General features: G+C 42.2%; 1 protein-coding gene across 4 annotated transcripts in view; it reads right to left on the bottom strand.

Annotated features, from left to right (window-relative positions):
* RABGAP1L (RAB GTPase activating protein 1 like) overlaps positions 1-17892 on the bottom strand; it is a 226037-nt gene that overhangs the window by 34130 nt on the left and 174015 nt on the right. For all 4 annotated transcript variants that reach the window (XM_030953933.1, XM_030953935.1, XM_030953934.1 and 1 more), the window contains one exon: positions 17760-17888. In XM_030953933.1, coding sequence (XP_030809793.1) covers positions 17760-17888 — 129 coding nt within the window. The remainder of the gene's footprint in view (positions 1-17759; positions 17889-17892) is intronic.

Here is a 17892-nt window from a genome sequence, read left to right as displayed (position 1 = left end):
ATCTTGTCCAACCCTGCAATGAGCATGGACATCTTTAAAAATAATTCCTCTAGGAAAGCAGTGATGAATTTGATCCCCTTTCTCAGACATAGAATCACAGATGAAAAAGGTGTTAGGGTTGTTTCTTGAAATACCACACAGTACCTTTCTTCTGGAGATATTTCTCACTGCAGAACCTTCCCAGAAAAATACACATAGACTCAGTAACACTCCTGGCACTGAAGAGTTGCCTGGGGACTGGCAACTGATTTATCAGGACATTAACTGGACACCCCAGCTTTAAGGAGAGTGAAAAAAAATGAGTCCTACTGGTGACACTTGTGACAGAGCCTGACACTGCTGGCTCTGACATGAGGGTGAAGGTATCTCATGGGGAAAACGCAAACCCAAAGGGTAATTTCCTTCATGCTAGTTACAACTGTGAAACTGAGAAAGACCAGAAACAGGTCTGAGTCATTTTTCTTATCTCTCCTAATTAAATGCAACAGCAGCAAGAGAAAAAGCCCACTGTGAGCTGCAGATGGAACACCCTAACTTTGTCTCTAAGTGCCTTTGGCCATCCCTTATCAGCAGTGCATGGCAAAAAACATCCAGGATATTTTGTTGGGCAATACTATGGTTTTCTTCTCATTTTGAATTTTTTTTCATTTTTCCAGTAAGAATGCACAACTGGTGCTCTGTTTATCAGTACTGTTTGCATTCCTGTGCTCTTCTTGAATCTTTCAGAGTTACAGGACCTCAGGGTATAGAAGCTGGCTGGGCCCACTCCCACCAAAGAGAGAACCAGAGTCTGCAGCACACATCAGTGATCAGCCACAGGGCAGCTGTGTCTCTGCAATGCCCCTGGCAGCTCAGGGTTATTTTGCCCTTTTTCAGCACTGCAAACCACCCCACATTTTGCCAGAGCTCTGAAAGTTCAAGAGTGACAGCTGAGTGTGCCAGGTGGGAAGAGCCAGAATGAGAAATGCAGAGATCCTCACCCATCCCAGCCACTTGTCTGCTTCTGGGTGTAATTCAAGAAGTGAAACATCATCTCATGCTCCCTGATTTTCTGACATCTCCCAGTAGGAAAGATCCTATTCTTCCTATCTTCAGCAAAGGAAATGAAGAAAGTGTTGACTTATCTTTTCAAGTGTACCTGAAAAGCCCTCTCAGGGCAGCAGAAGTTATTCCTGGGCATTCAGGCTGGTACCAAGTCTCCAGAGCTTCGTTCACAGCTCAGCTGAGAGAATACATGAGGTAACTTCCCCACCTGCCAGAGCACCTGAGCTCTGGGTGAACAATGGCACCAAAACCCACACCTGACACAAACAGCACAGCTTGGCTTGTGAAATCTCAGCCAAATTAAAAATCTACATGGAGCTGCTGGTCAGCAAAGGTTTTACCATCAGCATTCCTCTGGGTGTAAGGAAGTGGACACCCCAGTGACAGATGTGTCAAAAATGACAAGACCAAGAGTCTATTTAGAAAAAATGAGAATACATCATGAGCATGCCAAGCCATTCAGATATAATTTAGCTTTCCAAATGGGTAATTGAATGCTTAAATTAAATAAGAAGAAAATTCAATCTGGACTTAAAACATCACCTTCCTCATCTCTCTTCAACGTAAAGAAAATTACATCTGGCCTTGGGCACAACCCCTGTTTTGCAGACGTGTATGTACAAACCCAAGTGTTCATGTCCTTCTCTCTGTTCTTCTCCAGAGAATCAGGTAACAGCTGGATCATCAAAGCAGAAAAATTATTATTTTAGCAAAAAGAATTCCACAATGAAAACTGCAGCAGTTAGACAAAGAAGCTGTCAGTTAGTGCAGCCAAAGGCTCTAAGCAGAGGCCCAAAAGGCAACATCTGTTGAAGAAGTACAGTCCAGAGACTGAGCTTCATGAATGCTGGCTCTGCTTCATGAAACAAAAAGGAAATAGGGGGAGAAACCAGTTTGGTCCCTGTTTGTTCGAATAAATCTCTACAAGATTCACTCACTTTTTCTCAAGCTACAGTATTGTGCAGGACGTGCAAAATACTGGAGCTTCTGAGAGGCTCTGAATTGTCTCTGAAGTTTTTACTGAGGAGTGTGGCAGTGCTTTCACCAAAGAAAGATGTGAAAGATACATATTGTATGATTGGCTTTTGGCAAATATTAAAATGAATATTACATGTGTTATGTTAGAAAATGATGCTGTATTAATTTTTTTAAGTAGTGTGTTAAATATAGTTTTAGGTTATAAAAAATGTTAAAATAGGAACTATGCTATGTAAGATACTTTTTTTAAGAGGACTTGCAGCCACGGGACACTTAAATATTTCAGTAAAAGATAATTTATTGCCCTCTTATCAGAAGAAATGAGCTTCTTCCCGCCTTGCTCAGCTCTGAAGATGCTGTTAGGATTCAGAGGAAGAAGCTGACACTGCCCAGACAGAATCCTGTGTTTGAATGGAATTTATGCATCATGGATGAGGTGTATGAATATGCAACAGGCTGTTGCTTTTAAGGGTTAATCCTCTGTTAACGTGGGTCCTTTTTCGGGCTTATTTTGCCCAGAAAGAGGTACCTGGACTGTCTGTAATTCTTTGTTTTTATTGTCTCATATTGTCCTAATTCAAATTGTCCAAATTTTTATTACTCTAATTATATTGCTATTTTTATAACCATTTTATTACTATTAAACTTTTCAAATTTTAAAAACAAGTGATGGGCGTTTTTCACAAAAGACAAACAGGACAAACCAGAGCCAGACTATGGTGCAGTACTCCTGCCTGATGCTTTCCTGGTTGTGAGAAGCCACTCACATCAGTGCTACTGATTCTCTGCTTGCCAAGGAGGTTTTCTGGGCAGTGCAGGATGGAACAGAGCACACCAACCACTTCCAGCTTCTCTGGTGTGGGGAGCACATCTGGAACAAATGGCACAGCAACATTTTCATTACAGCTCGGCTATCCACCTGTAGCCACTACAAATGCTCTGCCAGTGTCTCTGTGCATGCACACTCCATCAGCAGCCTGCTCCTGCCCTGGGTACAATTTCAGACAGAGCTGTGCCCTGGCTGGGATCCCAGCCCCACCCTACAAAAATGCAGCTGGTCCTGCAGAACTGCCTGTACAGCAGGGCTCTTCCCTGGCTAGGGAAGGATATCTCCTCACTCTGGCAGAGCTGGTTAGGCTACAAGAAGCCTGGAATGTGGACACTGCTGAAATTAGTAAGCAGAGAAATTGGCTTAAAGCCATCTTTGTTCTGACCCTTTTTATTTCCATCAAGGACTGTTGTGACCAAACACTGGGTAGGTAATCCATGGCCAGCTATGCCTTTAAAACATACTTCCAGCACACTCCTGGATGCCACTCCAGCTCAACAAATCTCCTGAGAAGTTTGCTCAGTTGATGAACAGGAAGAACAGGGCAGAGGATGGTGCTGGACAAGCAGCTATGCAAGTCAAGGCACCCTGGTGCAACCTGGAGCCTCGTGGCTCTGCTTCTGCAGTAGGGAAGAGATCTGTTTAGCTATGTAAATGAGATGCATAAATAAATACATAAGAATTGCAGTGGGCTGAAAAAAAGCACCCAGACCCTGGCCTTTTCAGTATCTTAGCAACAGGCTGGCTGCTGCAGGGTAAGAGAGCATGAAATCAGCATCTTTTCAGCTAAAGACAAATTGAATGGAAATGTGGGGAGGTGGCCTTTTCCTGGCAGCAGTGAGGAAAGAAGAAGTAACTGGTGAATCTGATCCTGTAGGCATCCTTTAGGAGGGGTTCCTGAATGCAGGGATTGTTAATGAACGTGGCTGAGAGGCTTTGTCCTGCCAGCAAACCGATACATTCCTGAGCATGCCTGGGAAACCAATAACTCAATCTTGATTCAAATGATGTCTGTTACAGTCACCTCCTGGGTTAATTACTTATTAACCATCTTTAATAGCTCAAACCCAGTTCTATTGGACTCTCCTGGCTATGTTAGTGCCAGCTGACCACAGAGCATGTTTTCAGAGGCAGTTACCTAAAATACTCCCCCAGCATTACATGCTCAGGTTTTATCACCATGCTATCTCTGCATTCACTAAAGGAATGTGCACCCTGTGAATCTTTAAGTACCTGAATCTCAGCAATACAAACCCATTTATTCTGGCCAGGTAATTCCTCTCCAGCCTTCTGGAACAGCCTCGTGTGGACACAGAGGAGGATCATTACATACACAGCAGTTACTAGAGAGAAATGAGCTATGATAGCACCAAGAACACCACCTGGACATTTCATGGAGGACTTAAATGAGAGTTCTGAATAAAATATTTCTCTGGGTCACCTAATCTGGGGCTGGAGTGTACCAGCTGATTGTTTTCACTGCTAAACGCAGCTGGATCCTGGCAGCAAGGCACAAGCAGGACCTGTGTGGCACATGATCCACTGGGGGAGGTGTGGGATGGGTCAGCAGAGGGGCTGAGCAGTGTCATGGACATATTTTATGAAAAATCCTTTCGTTAGGCTCTTTTCTCCTGAGAAGCTTCAGCTTTCCCATGTTTTGCTGCTTTGGAATGTGATTTGGAGAATTGTTTACCCCGCATGTGAAATTGTTTTTACTTGATGACCAATGACAGCCACCTGTGTCGAGGCTGTGAACAGTCACAAGATTTTATTAACATTCCTTTCTATTCCTTGCTAGCCTTCTGATGAAATCCTTTTCTCTATTCTTTTAGTATATCATTTTCTTTTAATATAATATATATATAATAAAATATTAAATCAGCCTTCTGAAACATGGAGTCAAGATTCTCATCTCTTCCCTCGACCTGGGACCCCTGTGAACATCACCACATGAGCAGCTTGTCCAGGAATCCAACAGGAGGAGGAAAGGGAAAATACAATGGCCTTGCTCCCTGTTTTATACACACCCTGCACAGTGATAACTCATTTAATTCCTTATTTACACATAACTTGTATTTGTGTGGCACTTCAGCTACAGTGAAAACCATCTGGGGGCTACCAGTGAACCAAATTTACTTGGAGCAGGGAAACTTCTCACCTCCATTTTATCCTCCTGAGTGCCCCATCCCAGCACCTAATCTTTCCTGTGATGGGATGGAGGGTTTAGAAGCCATGCCCAGTTCCATAGATAGGAAATTACATAGTATAGGGCAGGATGGCTGCTTTCAATCCTTACAACTTTAAAAACGAATTCTGTGTCCTTGGGAGCTGCACACAGAGATGCATTTGGCAATGTTTTGTTTCCCTCTTTGTCTGGGGTTGAAAGGAAGGCGACTGTGGCTCAGTGAGTGAACACTTAGATGAGATAACCTCCATTTCCTTAATGAGCCTATTAAGCGACTCATCAAAGGTGTAACGACCAGTCTCAGAAGGGAGAGACACAGAGATACCTGACTGCACTGAAATATTCCTAGTGCACACAAACCAGCCCATATGCTACAAGAGTTAATTGGGAATAACGTGATTCCAGTGCTAGAGAAGTACACAGATGGAAAATCCCTTGTCACTTTTCCTTTTTCCTGGCTGGAGTTGTCTGTGCCTGAGCTCACAGCACCAGCCTTTCCTCCTCTGATCGAGGGATGACAAAATCCTGCTGTGACACTTCCCTCTCTGGAGTATTTGCAGAGTCAAGCACCTGGTGGAACTGTCTGTGCTCCCTGAGCCTGAGCAAAATCCATGATTGAAGGAGGAGAGTCTTGGTTTAGGTCACAAGAACCAAAGACCATGTCAAAACTCAAATGGATATTTATTCTCTGCTTTCCTAAATGAGTCCCTGAAGCTGTGCATGCCAGGATTTAATCTCTCCAAGGAGATTCAAAAGTACTGCTGTATTAACACAAATGCAGCAGGCATACAGCAACCAGCTCACATCACTCTCCAGCACACTGGATTTTATTTACAAGGTTAACTATGATCCACTGTCGCACATTTTCCAGAGTCTTGTGTTCTGATTGTGTATTAAGAGTAGAACAAGGGAAGCAGGAAGAGCAAATAGCATCAATAATGCTTAGGAGACTGCAAGAGATGTACTAGAACACATGCCTATTTCTCCTGAAATGTCACTTTATGTCAACTGCCATGGTTTCCAGACTGTCAGAATTGAATTATATTGTAATTACATCCTATTTGGACAAGGTCACAAGAATAAAAGCTTAGTACTTTCCTCCATTACAGGTGCTGTATGTTCTTACACTCCTGGAGCAGACAAACCTCCTTTTCTAATGGCAACAAATTTGCCTTCAGCATAAAATGCTGGATTAAGTCCATTAATACAAGGTGAGGCACATTAAAAAATTAAGAGCCATCATTAGTGATGTTTCTGAGAAGTCTCCCACAGCACAGATGTCTAAATTCTCTTCCTAATCCTTACAGTTCACTTTATATCATAACAGCAACAAAAAGGGAACAAACACAAACCCCAGACCTGTGTAACCTTACAAGAGGTGCTTGTTTTACTCCAGCCCTCATCAGTGAGTACAGGTGTGTGAAACCCCTTACATCAAGAATTTGAACATTTCTCAGGTTTTTTCACCTTTCCAGCAGTTTCCCCCCAATTCCTAAGACAGTATATAACCTTGTATAATATTCCTGCCTGGTGTATCAAGGGTTGAAAATCCACAAGTCATACAAGTAAACAGCTGTGTTGTTTAAACAGGGACCCTGTGTGGCAAAGCCCTTCTGCCAGACGGGATCATTACTGACATTTTGTGGATGTCACGATAAAGAAAGACTAAAGGAAAATAGAGAGGGACTCTTGGCTGTTCCCTGGGCTCCCAACAAGCCCCTGTGTGAGCTCCCAGCCCAGTGCTGGATCTATAAATGTGCTGCTCCTTCCCATTAGAGACTCAGCCACCAGAGGAGATGCTGCTTGATGGATGAGAGCAGTGAAACAGGAGATGGGCTCTGGCCCAGCCCACAGCCAGCCCCGCTCCCAATTCCCCTCAGCAATTACTGCTGCCCCTGGGATGAGCATCTGCACTCCAGGCTGGGAGTTCCTCTGCTGGCCAGAGCACGGCTGGAGGTTTTCCAGGCTCACCTTCTTCCCCTTTACACCCCCAGCCCTGACCAAAAGTGGTTTTTATCAAGTCTTGGAGCACTTGGATTTGTTGTGTTGGCTGGAGAAGATGGCTCTAGTGCATATTGGGACAAAAGAAGAAAACACATGGCTAAACCAGATCCCCCTCAGCTAGAGAGTCATTGCTTTGCAAACCCCTCATTAGGATTCTGGGAAACACAAACTGTGCCAAGGAAAATGCTCTTTCCCCTCTTGCTAAAGGAACATGCCCTGCTTCACATTGTGCTTAGAAAAGGGAAAAACTAAGCAAGTTCTCTTGAAGGAAGCTCATTACAACACAAACCTACATTTCACTTTGCATTGCAAGCAAAACAAGGGCCAAATTTGCCTCAGAGCTTCCTGCTGCTACTTAAAGCAATGGGATTTGTGTCCCTACAATCTTACCTGAGTATGATGGTCTGGAATGAAGAAAACTGTGCTGGGATCTGTATTCTGTGGCACCAAAATACAGCTCCTTTCAGTGAGAGAAATCTCCTTCACCACTGCCTCATGAGGAAAGACATCACACTTACTGTTTAACATTTGAAAGTAAGGCAGTGGTGACAAGGTGATTGAATTTTTTCCCCATTTCTGACAGGTCTGGTAGACTGCACAATCATCAAAAGGAACAGCCTGACAATAAAGTTTTGTGTGTCATCGACAGTGGGAGAAGAAATGAGCCTGAGGTAAGGAAAGCAGGTGCTCAGATGCTAAAGGATTATTCAATTGCTAAAGCATTATTCAATCCAGCTGCTTACAACAGGTGCCCTGGGGCACACAGGAGCAAGTGGAACATGGCACCCTCACCAGTTGGGAAGCATGTCACCACCATATTTTCTGAAAAATCCTCTTTGCCCAGGATTCTTCTCCTGGGACGCTGAGAAGCCTCATAGAAAAAGGAAACCAGTATTATCTCATTTGCTTCTCCTGTGTTTTGCTGCTTTGCAATGTGGTTTGGAGATGGTTTCTCCAACAGATGGTTGTTTGATTGGTTTCATGTGAATTGTTTTGACTTAATGACCAATCACAGCCAGCTGTGTGGTGACTCTGGAAGAGAGAGTCACCAGTGTTTCATTAGTATCTTTTAGCCTTCTGTAAGTATCCTTTCTCTATTCTTTGGTATAGTTTTTAGTATAGCAGAATAGAATAGAATAGAATAGAATAGAATAGAATAGAATAGAATAGAATAGAATAGAATAGAATAGAATAGAATAGAATAGAATAGAATAGAATAGAATAGAATAGAATAGAATAGAATAGAATAGAATAGAATAGAATAGAATAGAATAGAATAGAATAGAATAGAATAATAAATTAGACTTCTAAGATCATGGAGTCAGATTCATCAATTCCTCCTCTGACAGGGGACACAGAAAATACCACAGAAGCAAAGCCCTGATCCCTTCTCCAGCTCTTCCCACTGCTCCTGACTGGAAACAGAATCAACATTCCCTGCTGTGCAAAGAGGAGCATCCTGGGTGGCACAGTCAGGTGTCTCACTCAGAGTGCCATCAGATTGTTCCTCACAAGGATGCACTGTAAGGGCATGGATCTTGTGCTCTGAGCTATGGGTTAACCAAAGGATTTCTGAGAAAGGAGCTGTTTCAATCCTGTGCCATGGGCAGGGACATCTTCCACTGTCCCAGGTTGCTCCAAGCCCCATGCAGCCCAGTCTTGGACACTGCCAGGGATCCAGGGGCAGCCACAGCTTCTCTGGGCACCCTGCTCTGAGAGCCTCACCACCCTCACATGGAAAACTTCCTTCCCAATAGCCCATCTAAATCTACTCTCAGTTTGAAGCCACTGCCTCTTGTCCTGTCACTCCATGCCCTTGTAAACAGTTCCTCTCTGGATTTCTGCATCTATACTAATTATTATGCTGATTAATAACTTGGAGTTGAGATTTTCAGTTTTTTCATGGCTTTTGATTAACTTGCGGAATCAAATTTTGGTTAAAAATTATTGTCCAGGAAATTGCATTAATTAATTAAGCAAAGGAAGTTGAAAGAATAAGAGACAGCTAGGGCAACACAATGAGGAGGTCTGATCTTCATCTGCTGCTTGACAATGAGGTACCAGCCAGATGTAATCTACTTATGCCCAAACATAAACAAACTTATCAATATAAACAATGTAACACCATGTTTACTACATACTGAATCTCCACAAGAGAAACAAGGCTACAAAATGCTAAAACTAAACCAATTAACTGTAGGAAACCAGAGAATCCTGAAGCAAAGCAATCAGGAGATCCTAAAAATGTGAATATTGCTCTTATAAAGCACCCAGCTACAGTGCTGCTCCACCAGCTATACACTGCTCAGAGAACAGCCAAGTAACTACTTGCTGAATTTAATTTCCAACAGTGTCAACAATGCCAAAAACAATGCCTGGGGCTTGTAATGGCAAGTTATTAATAAGACTTTCAGCTCTAAAAGCTGCTGTCCCTGCAGAGCTGGGTTTATGAAATGCAGTCACTGTCTCCTATACTTAGTTTGGTTTGTCCCCTCATTTTCAAAGCAGAGGAATAAATCCAAGTGCAGGTGCCTGAGAAATCAAACACCAGCAAAAATACAAGAAGACAGTACCCCCAGTGCCTCTTCTGTTTATTTGCAAAAGCCCTGGGGGAAATAAGGGAAAATTGTTAGGCTTTGCCTTTTCCTTCTCCTCCCAATTATTTTTACAAGTTTAGCTCTAGGTCTCAGCATAGCACAGCGCTTCAGAATTTGTCAAAAAACCAAAATGAACCCAATGTCCCATCCCAACTGTTGTCTGTGCCACACTGAGAGTGAATCTCTGCTTTCCCCCTGAGTCACTGTGGGCATTGGCCATTGGCTCTGGATTAATGGAGCTTTCTGCAACACAGAATCACAGAGTGGGATCACTGAGTGGGGATCACAGTGGGGATCATGGAGTGGGGATCACAGAGTGGGGATCACAGAGTGGTTTGGGTTGGGGGAGATCTTAAATCTCCTCTTGTTCCACCCCTCTGCCCTGGCAGGGACACCTCCCCCTGGCCCAGGTGGCTCCAATCCCTGCCCAGCCTGGCCTTGGACACTTCCAGGGATGGGACAGCCACACCAAAACCCATCCATGGCTGTTTCCAAAAACTTCAATTTTTTTATTCTGTTACATCTGCAGGAATCAAATAACCACAGCATTTCTGAGAAGGACACATACCATAATGGCTGATCAAAAAAGACAAAAGGCAGCTTGAATTTTTTTCCCTAAACACAATCACTTCCCAATGCATGTATTCTAAGACTTCTAGACTTAAGAAATAAAAAATAATTCTCTGTGTGTGCCCTGAACTCCCAGCAGACAACAGAGCTTCCTCTGCTGTTCAGAGGAGAGAATTCAGAGTTTTCTCAGGTCAGAGGAGTTGAGTTCTAAAAAAATAATGATACAATATTTTTCAGGGTCATAGACAACATCAAAACTTTGGCTGGCAAGGGTCACCTTGGCCCCAGTGTCTTTTGCATATAAAAAAACCACATTTCCTCAGAATTACTAGGCTGATTACTGCCAAGCTGCTACCTGCTCCCTCAGACCTGGCTGCTTGAAAGATATCCAAGAGAAGCACAGAGGAATTCCCACCTCCAGGCAGATTTTTCCACCTTAAGTCTCAACAGTTTTGTTGATGTTTAAGTCAGTATCAAGGAACACTTCTTTGCCATTATAAACATGGGGTGCAGAGCTTGTTTCCAGGCATTTCTGCATCTGTAATTTTACCTACACCTCTTTATCCACAAAATGTGGAATCCTGTGGGCTTCTTCCTTGTAATTATGGTTCTAAGTGCTAATGCTGGGATATATTTCTTCCTCTACAGCCTCTTTTGCATCACAGAAGTGTCTTTAAAAAGGACACCATTTTACTGGGAGAATAAGAGGTACCGCAAACCTGACAGGCACCATCACCACAGGCTTTCTTCACAGTCAAACTCAAGGCGTTCTTTGGGAAAATCAGTTACTGGGTTGATTTCCTCCAAAGGAAGAGAGAGTTGAGACTTTCTCCTCTAAAAAACCAACATGAGCACTGTGCTGTCAGTAGGAACTGCAGACACTGCTAATCCTCAACATACAAACCACTGCAAGGAGAGAACTCTGTATGAGATATTTTAATGTGTCACCTCACAAGGGGTGAGCCAATGCTCCAGCCAACCTGCAGCTGGGACTGGAGTTCAGCTGGGGAAAAAGGTTCACTCCTCTTCTAGAGCTGAGTTATTTCAGACACATTGAGGCAAAGATGCCAGAGCACAGAGCTGTCAAACAGTGTGACTCCTGCCATCTCCATCTCCTGCTCTCTGTACTATTTCCAGACCCAAGGATGGAAAGCTGCTGCTACTCATCCAGGGAAGGAGCCAAATTCAAAAGCTCAGGCCAGGAGGCCCTGCTGAGGATGCTCTGCTGCTCCCACTTGGAACAGAAACATCTGGTGTCACACTGAAAGCCCTGACTCCTGATGGCACCAAGGGGAACAAAATGGATTTAGGTGCTCTGCTGAACCAGCTTTCAGGTGCCCTCCTTGCCTTGCTGAATGAAACCACTAGGAATTTGGGCAACGTGATACAACTGGGGATAGAGACAATAAATGTTTGTATCAACTTTTCTACCTCAGACTTTTACAGTTCTTTGAAAACCTTTACCTGCAACACTGCTCTGGTTGATGCCACTGCTCACAAGTGCAAATGTCAACCAGTGATTAATACAAAGACACCAAAATACTTGTATTCAGTCAGGCTGCAGAACTACTTTAAATTGTTAAAATGTGATTATACTTAACTAGTAATTGTAATAACATTCTATTCCTTTCCTATTGATAAAGAATTAATGACATACCTGGTGTCCCTTACAATACCAACTCAGTGCAAATGAATAAAACCCAAACCAACCAAACAAAATCAAATAACTGAACAGTTTTACTCATGCTTAAACACCATGAAAATAGAGCCTCATTACTGGGCAACATGCCTGCTCACTGGAATATTAAATAAGTATTATAAGTTAAAATAAATAAACATTTCAAGCCCAAACTGCTCTTTTAAATTAACAACATTCCTTTCTATGGTGTTAACACTTATTACCAAGATTACAATCACATTTAACATCCAACTCCACTGCAGGCACTTTAATGTGATTTCCAGATGCTGGCTCATTCCAGTGCCCTACACCACAAAGCTGAGCAGAAAGAAGGAAGCTGGAGCTGCAAACAGGACAGGAATTAAAAACCATGACCCTTGTCACCAGGATAAGTGGATCTACACTTCAGAGATAACAGCACAGACAAAATAAGGGCAATTGATCATTGGCTTTTAGTAAGAAACTGCATACAAGCATGACAAGGTTTTCTATAGGTCTAAACCAAATCCTTTTCAATTTGGTTTGGCCTTTTATGAAGAAGTTGATAAATGTGCCATTTTTAACCTGTCCTTTATACTGGAAGGTTAAATAGATACAACACTGGTAGAACCAATGCTTGTGCACTTTCAGGGCCTTTCTGCAGTGACCTCCTTTGTTCTTCTGTTGCATTTTGTGTTGTTTTACCATGACAGCAAGATCCCCAAGTATCTGGATAAGTACACACATACAGAGATAAACACAGAGAGGGGGAATGCTCTAGAGAGAAGACAGAGAGCAAACCAGCTATTTTTAATCCTAACCATTGAAACTCACGTAAATCAATAGGTTAGTTAAACCATGCCTGTAAAAAATCACATCCAGATAGAAGATAACAGAGGTGTGAAGGCAGTCAGTCGTCCCCACCAGTAAGGTGTGAGCTTCAAATCACCACTCTCAACTGAAAACATTTAAATGGCAACATTATAAAGTGAAGCTGCTTTAAATGTCACCAAGGAACAATTCTGGAATGAGAACAAGCTTAGCACAGTTCCTGCTACTGTAGCCTGTTCTTGACTCTGCTATTATCCACAGCCCTGGTGCCAGCTCCAGCTGTGGGTGACAGCCTTGGCAGTACAGTGAGAATGACAAAAATGTGTGTGGCTGCTTTGCACTGGGAAAGGCACCATTTTTATTCAGGGCCAATTGCTGGTCTCACTGAAGGTGCTGAGAGCAGCAACCTCCTAATGCTGCTGGGGGGCCCAGTATTGTCCAGAAGGGAGATTTACATGGTTGGGAAGAAACTTCCCCTAGAAGAAGTTCAGTATTTGAGTATTTCCTGCTGCTGAGGATGGTGAAAGATGAGACCAGAGTCACTGCAGGGCCTGAGGCAGGAACAGAAGGTGTCTCTAGAGATGCTACAGAACAACCTTCCCTGCAGACCTCTGTGTATCTCATCCCACGTGTTCACCTCACCTTCCTCGGGCACAGGGGGGACATCCACAGGTAATTCTGAGGATATCCCCACCTGTCCATCTGGTACACTCAACCTCTGATACTTCCAGAGCCGCAATGCAACACATTCTGCATTTCCAGAGCTACCACATGCTGAATGCCAACTCTGCTCATTTCCAAATGCCATGGGACAGTCATGGAGAAACAGGCACAACTCCCTGAATTCACTGGAAAATGACAATGCAGGGAATGTTCATATGGAGTAGATCTCCCAGTGAGACTTTCTCCTGTTCCACACCTCACCTGCCTGAAGCCAGGTGGAAGAACAGAGGGATGGGACTCCTCTATTAAAATCCAAGCTCATTACAACTTCTTTAGGACACACACAGATCTGTGCAAGAGAAACTGCAAGAAGATGCAAAAGGCAACTGAAGCAGATGTTGTGAGTATGAAGAATTTGTCAGATGTTTTCATAAAATAGCATCATTAGGATTAACCTTCATGAAATCTATAAGAGGGTCTTACTTCATTCATCCATTCATTTATCAAATTGGACCTCCAGACACACAGAAAAACTTCTGAAAAATCTTAAGACAGAAAAATGAGGAAAGCAAAAAAACCCCTCCCCAAAGCATAAGCATAAAAACCTTCTACGATTACAAATCCAGGGTATATTATTTCTTAGGCCCTATTATTTCATAGTCTGAATCAGTTCAAAATGCTCTTCAACAATGGAATATGACCCAACAAGCTCTGTAGGAAAACACTACTGTTCATTCTAATTCCACTGATGTTCCCAGTGATTTACTAGTAAATGACTGAAATCCAGACCTAGTGAATAACCACCAAAAATAATTCTTAATTGAAAAAGACATTCTCTAGCACATTCTACACAGAAATTTCATTTAATAGCACCTTTTTTCTTCATATTTGCAGGTCTACTCTTGAAAGAAAGACAGATATCAATCTTTTTTTAAAAAAGCAGTATGATAGAACTATTTCCAATACAGCACTTTCAAAATCCAAGGGTTACATCCTGAACTCAATTGAAAAGTTGTGAAATTAAGGAGAAAAAACACCAAGCAGTTTTTAAATTTGCCTTCTGCAGGACTAGAAGTAGCTCAGCTAAAGCTCAAGAAAAAAGTAAACAAGGAGAGGTGGATTTTTATTACGTGCTAAACTCCTGTTTTGTTCTGCAGTAATGTGGGAAAAAAATTAAAAGAAACACTGGAAAAGATATGAAGTCTGGCCACAACACAGTTCTGTTTTTAGGTTTTTATGCCTCTGTAATTAGCTGAGAAACCTGAAGAAAATCTTCCATTCACTTTCTGTGTGATACTTGCTCTAAAACCCTCTATTGTTTAGTCTACAAGTACTAATACAGCCCACAAGCAGTGGAAAGACACACAGTGCCTCTTTCATACAGCACAAAAAAGCAGTTTAAGGGTCTGGTGTGGCCTTTTTTTTAACAGAACAAGTTTTGCTGCATTCAACAAGACAGACTACTGCTCTTCACACAACCTCTGTGCTCCCTGGGTACTCCACCACTGGTGATGATCAAGACTAAAATCTCCTGTTTGAGCATGTCAGCTCCTGCAATTATTAGCAGCTGGTGGTAAATAAATTCAATGATTCTAATTATAGAATCATGGACTAGTTTAGGTTGGAAATGATGTCTGGAGAAGATCTTGTCTAAACCATCCTTTGAAGGAGGGTGACCTACAGCAGTCATTTAGGGCAATCTGTGTTTGGGGTGTCTCCACAGATAGAGACTCCAGAACCAGCAAGGGCAATGTGAAAAATGTGTATTTTATGATTGACTTTTCACAAATATTCAAATGAATATTATATGTGTTGTGTTAGAAAGTGATGCTGTATTAATTCTCTTAAGTAGTGTGTTAAATATAGTTTTAGGTTATAACAAAATGCTAAAATAGAAACTACGCTATGTAGGACACTTTTTTTAAAGAAAGGGCTCCGCAGTGAGATAGCAGCCACAGGACACCTGAATCTTTCAGAGAAAGAGAATTTATTTCCCCCTTATCAGAAGAAATGAACTTCTTCCCTACCTCGAAGGCACTGTCAGGATTCAGAGGAAGAAGCTGACACTGCTCAGACAGAATCCTGTGTTTGAATGGAATTTATGCATCATGGATGAGGTGTATGAATATGCAACAGGCTGTTGCTTTTAAGGGTTAACGTGGGTCCTTTTTCGGGCTTATTTTGCCCAGAAAGAGGTACCTGGACTGTCTGTAACTCTTTGTTTTTATTGTCTCATATTGTCCTAATCCAAATTGTCTAAATTATTATTACTCTAATTGTATTACTATTTTTATAACCATTTTATTACTATTAAACTTTTAAAATTTTAAAAACAAGTGAAAGGCGTTTTTCACAGGCAACATGTTCCTGGCCCACTTAGACAGTACAAAAAACATGTCCAAAAGCCAATTTATTGTCACCAGTTAAGAGGATCCTGGGACACACTGAGGACTCCACAGCCACTGCTCCTCATCCTCACCCCACACCAGAGACCATGGCCAGAGAGATGCTCCAGTGACCATGGGGATGAGTGGCACCTGTGACAAGGATGCAAGTCTGGGGACATACACTCATTTAATTTACATTTCAGCCTCCCTCCTAATGGGGTCTTGTGCTGAGTTTCCTCACACTGAGTTCCTGAAGTCTCTTACAGGATGAGTTGTATGGTCAGAGAGCCAGCAGAGCCCAACTGTAATCACACCAGAGCAGCAGTTACTGACACAGCAGAAGGTGACTTCAGCCTCCCACTTTTTCCCACCCCTGATAGCCCAAAATCTTGGCTCTGAATTCTCCCTTCTTTTCAGTAATTCCTACTAATCCTCACACACTTCTCTAACACACAGGGGTGACTTGACTCCATGTTTGCTACACTCACCTGAGCTTTTCTCTTAACCAGAATCCACAGTGTGTGAAATGCTGTGTATGCAGTGAATTAATTCACCGTCAAACTCTACCCTTTCCTGTCAACTTAACAGTTCAGAATGTCACACCCTTCCCACAACTGGCCCCAGGTTCTGAACCTGAGCAACTGCCTCAGGTGCATTTCAAAATATTTCCTCAATAAGGCACATCACATACACACACAGCCAGTACTAAATGAAAAACTAATGACAAATAACATCATGTGACATACAATATATTGCACAAGAAAATGAGAAAGGCATGAGAAAATTGACAAATTGCTCTTCCAACAGGTACCACGAAGACTTCCACATCAACCTCCCATCAGAAAATATACACTGAGTAAGTAGCATAAAGATAATTCTCCTGTGCTTGCTAAGTCCTTCAATTACTCATTTTCAACAACCAAGCAGAGGAAATACTAAACATCAAACTGCAGCCTTGTACTCACAATAGTCTCTTTCAGCAGCAGAGTTGAAATTCAAGTACAATTTTACTAAAACATTTGCACAGATCTTCTTTTCCTTGGCTGGAATAAACATTCAGATGGCAAGACCTATTTTTTTCATAAGATCAGTGTTTTAAACAGAAGGGAAAAAGCCCTTGCTTAATAAATGATGATATTAAGCAGCACAAGGGAAATTAACAAATATATTGAGAGAGGCAATAAAAATGTAAGAAGAGGCAGAGTGTTGCAGGAACATTCTTCCTAGTGGGAAGTTCTCTGCCCATCACTGGGCCACACCAAACATGCACTTCCCATCAGAGCTCACATTTCAAGAAATGACTAAAACACTTTTTCTCCAAGATCAAACATTAAGCCCCTCCATAGCAATATGTATTTCAACAACAAAAAAAAAATCCAGGACCTTCCAAATGACCACTTTATGAACCTCTGCAGCCATTTTAAACAGGTTTCCACCCTCAACAGCTTACAGTCATGCTTCTCTAGTTTGGTTCAAGTCCAGTACTTGTAGTCAGTAAGTTCAGAGTAGCCTGACTTCTGACAGCAGAATCTTGGGTAGGGTAGAATATAAAAACTTATTCTGTCTTGGTAAGCTTGATATACAAACAAAACTCATTTCTACCTCAATTCAAATGTATTATACGCAGCACTCAGCAGATAAACAGCTTCTGAGCAAAACAAATAATATCTGAGCTTTGTTTGCATGATTATCATACAGTGATTAATTGGTTTACTGCAGTCACTGTTTATAAAACAAATAAAGAATTAGTGAGTTCTGATAATTGTTGATGATGCACCGTTTTTCTGTTTTAATTATTAGCTTGTACCCAAGCAGACAAAGAAAGAAAAGGTTACAGATTCACTTTCTTTGAAGACAGAAGGTGTGTGTGTAATTATACAAACATATATAAAAAGCAATAAACCAGTGATTTAATTTCTTTACTTTCCCCATGCTGCTGCCATTCCTAACGTTCCAGTTTACTCTTCCAGTACAAACTCCTGGCTGAGTGAAAAGCAATGAAGACCATCCTTACCTTAATATTGCAAGCTTGTTCCATGAGTCTCCGGGCGTTCTCCTCAGCTCTGTACCTCTTGGGCAACTGAACCCTGAAGAATTTTAAAGCTCCTTCAAAATCAGCCTGGAGAAGGTCCTCTTTGGAGGTCTGC

The sequence above is a fragment of the Camarhynchus parvulus genome, chromosome 8 (assembly GCF_901933205.1).
Source record: "Camarhynchus parvulus chromosome 8, STF_HiC, whole genome shotgun sequence".
Classification (NCBI taxonomy): Eukaryota; Metazoa; Chordata; class Aves; order Passeriformes; family Thraupidae; genus Camarhynchus; species Camarhynchus parvulus.
The sequence above is the reverse complement of the archived record's forward strand: the minus strand, read 5'-3'. Positions and strand labels throughout refer to the sequence as shown.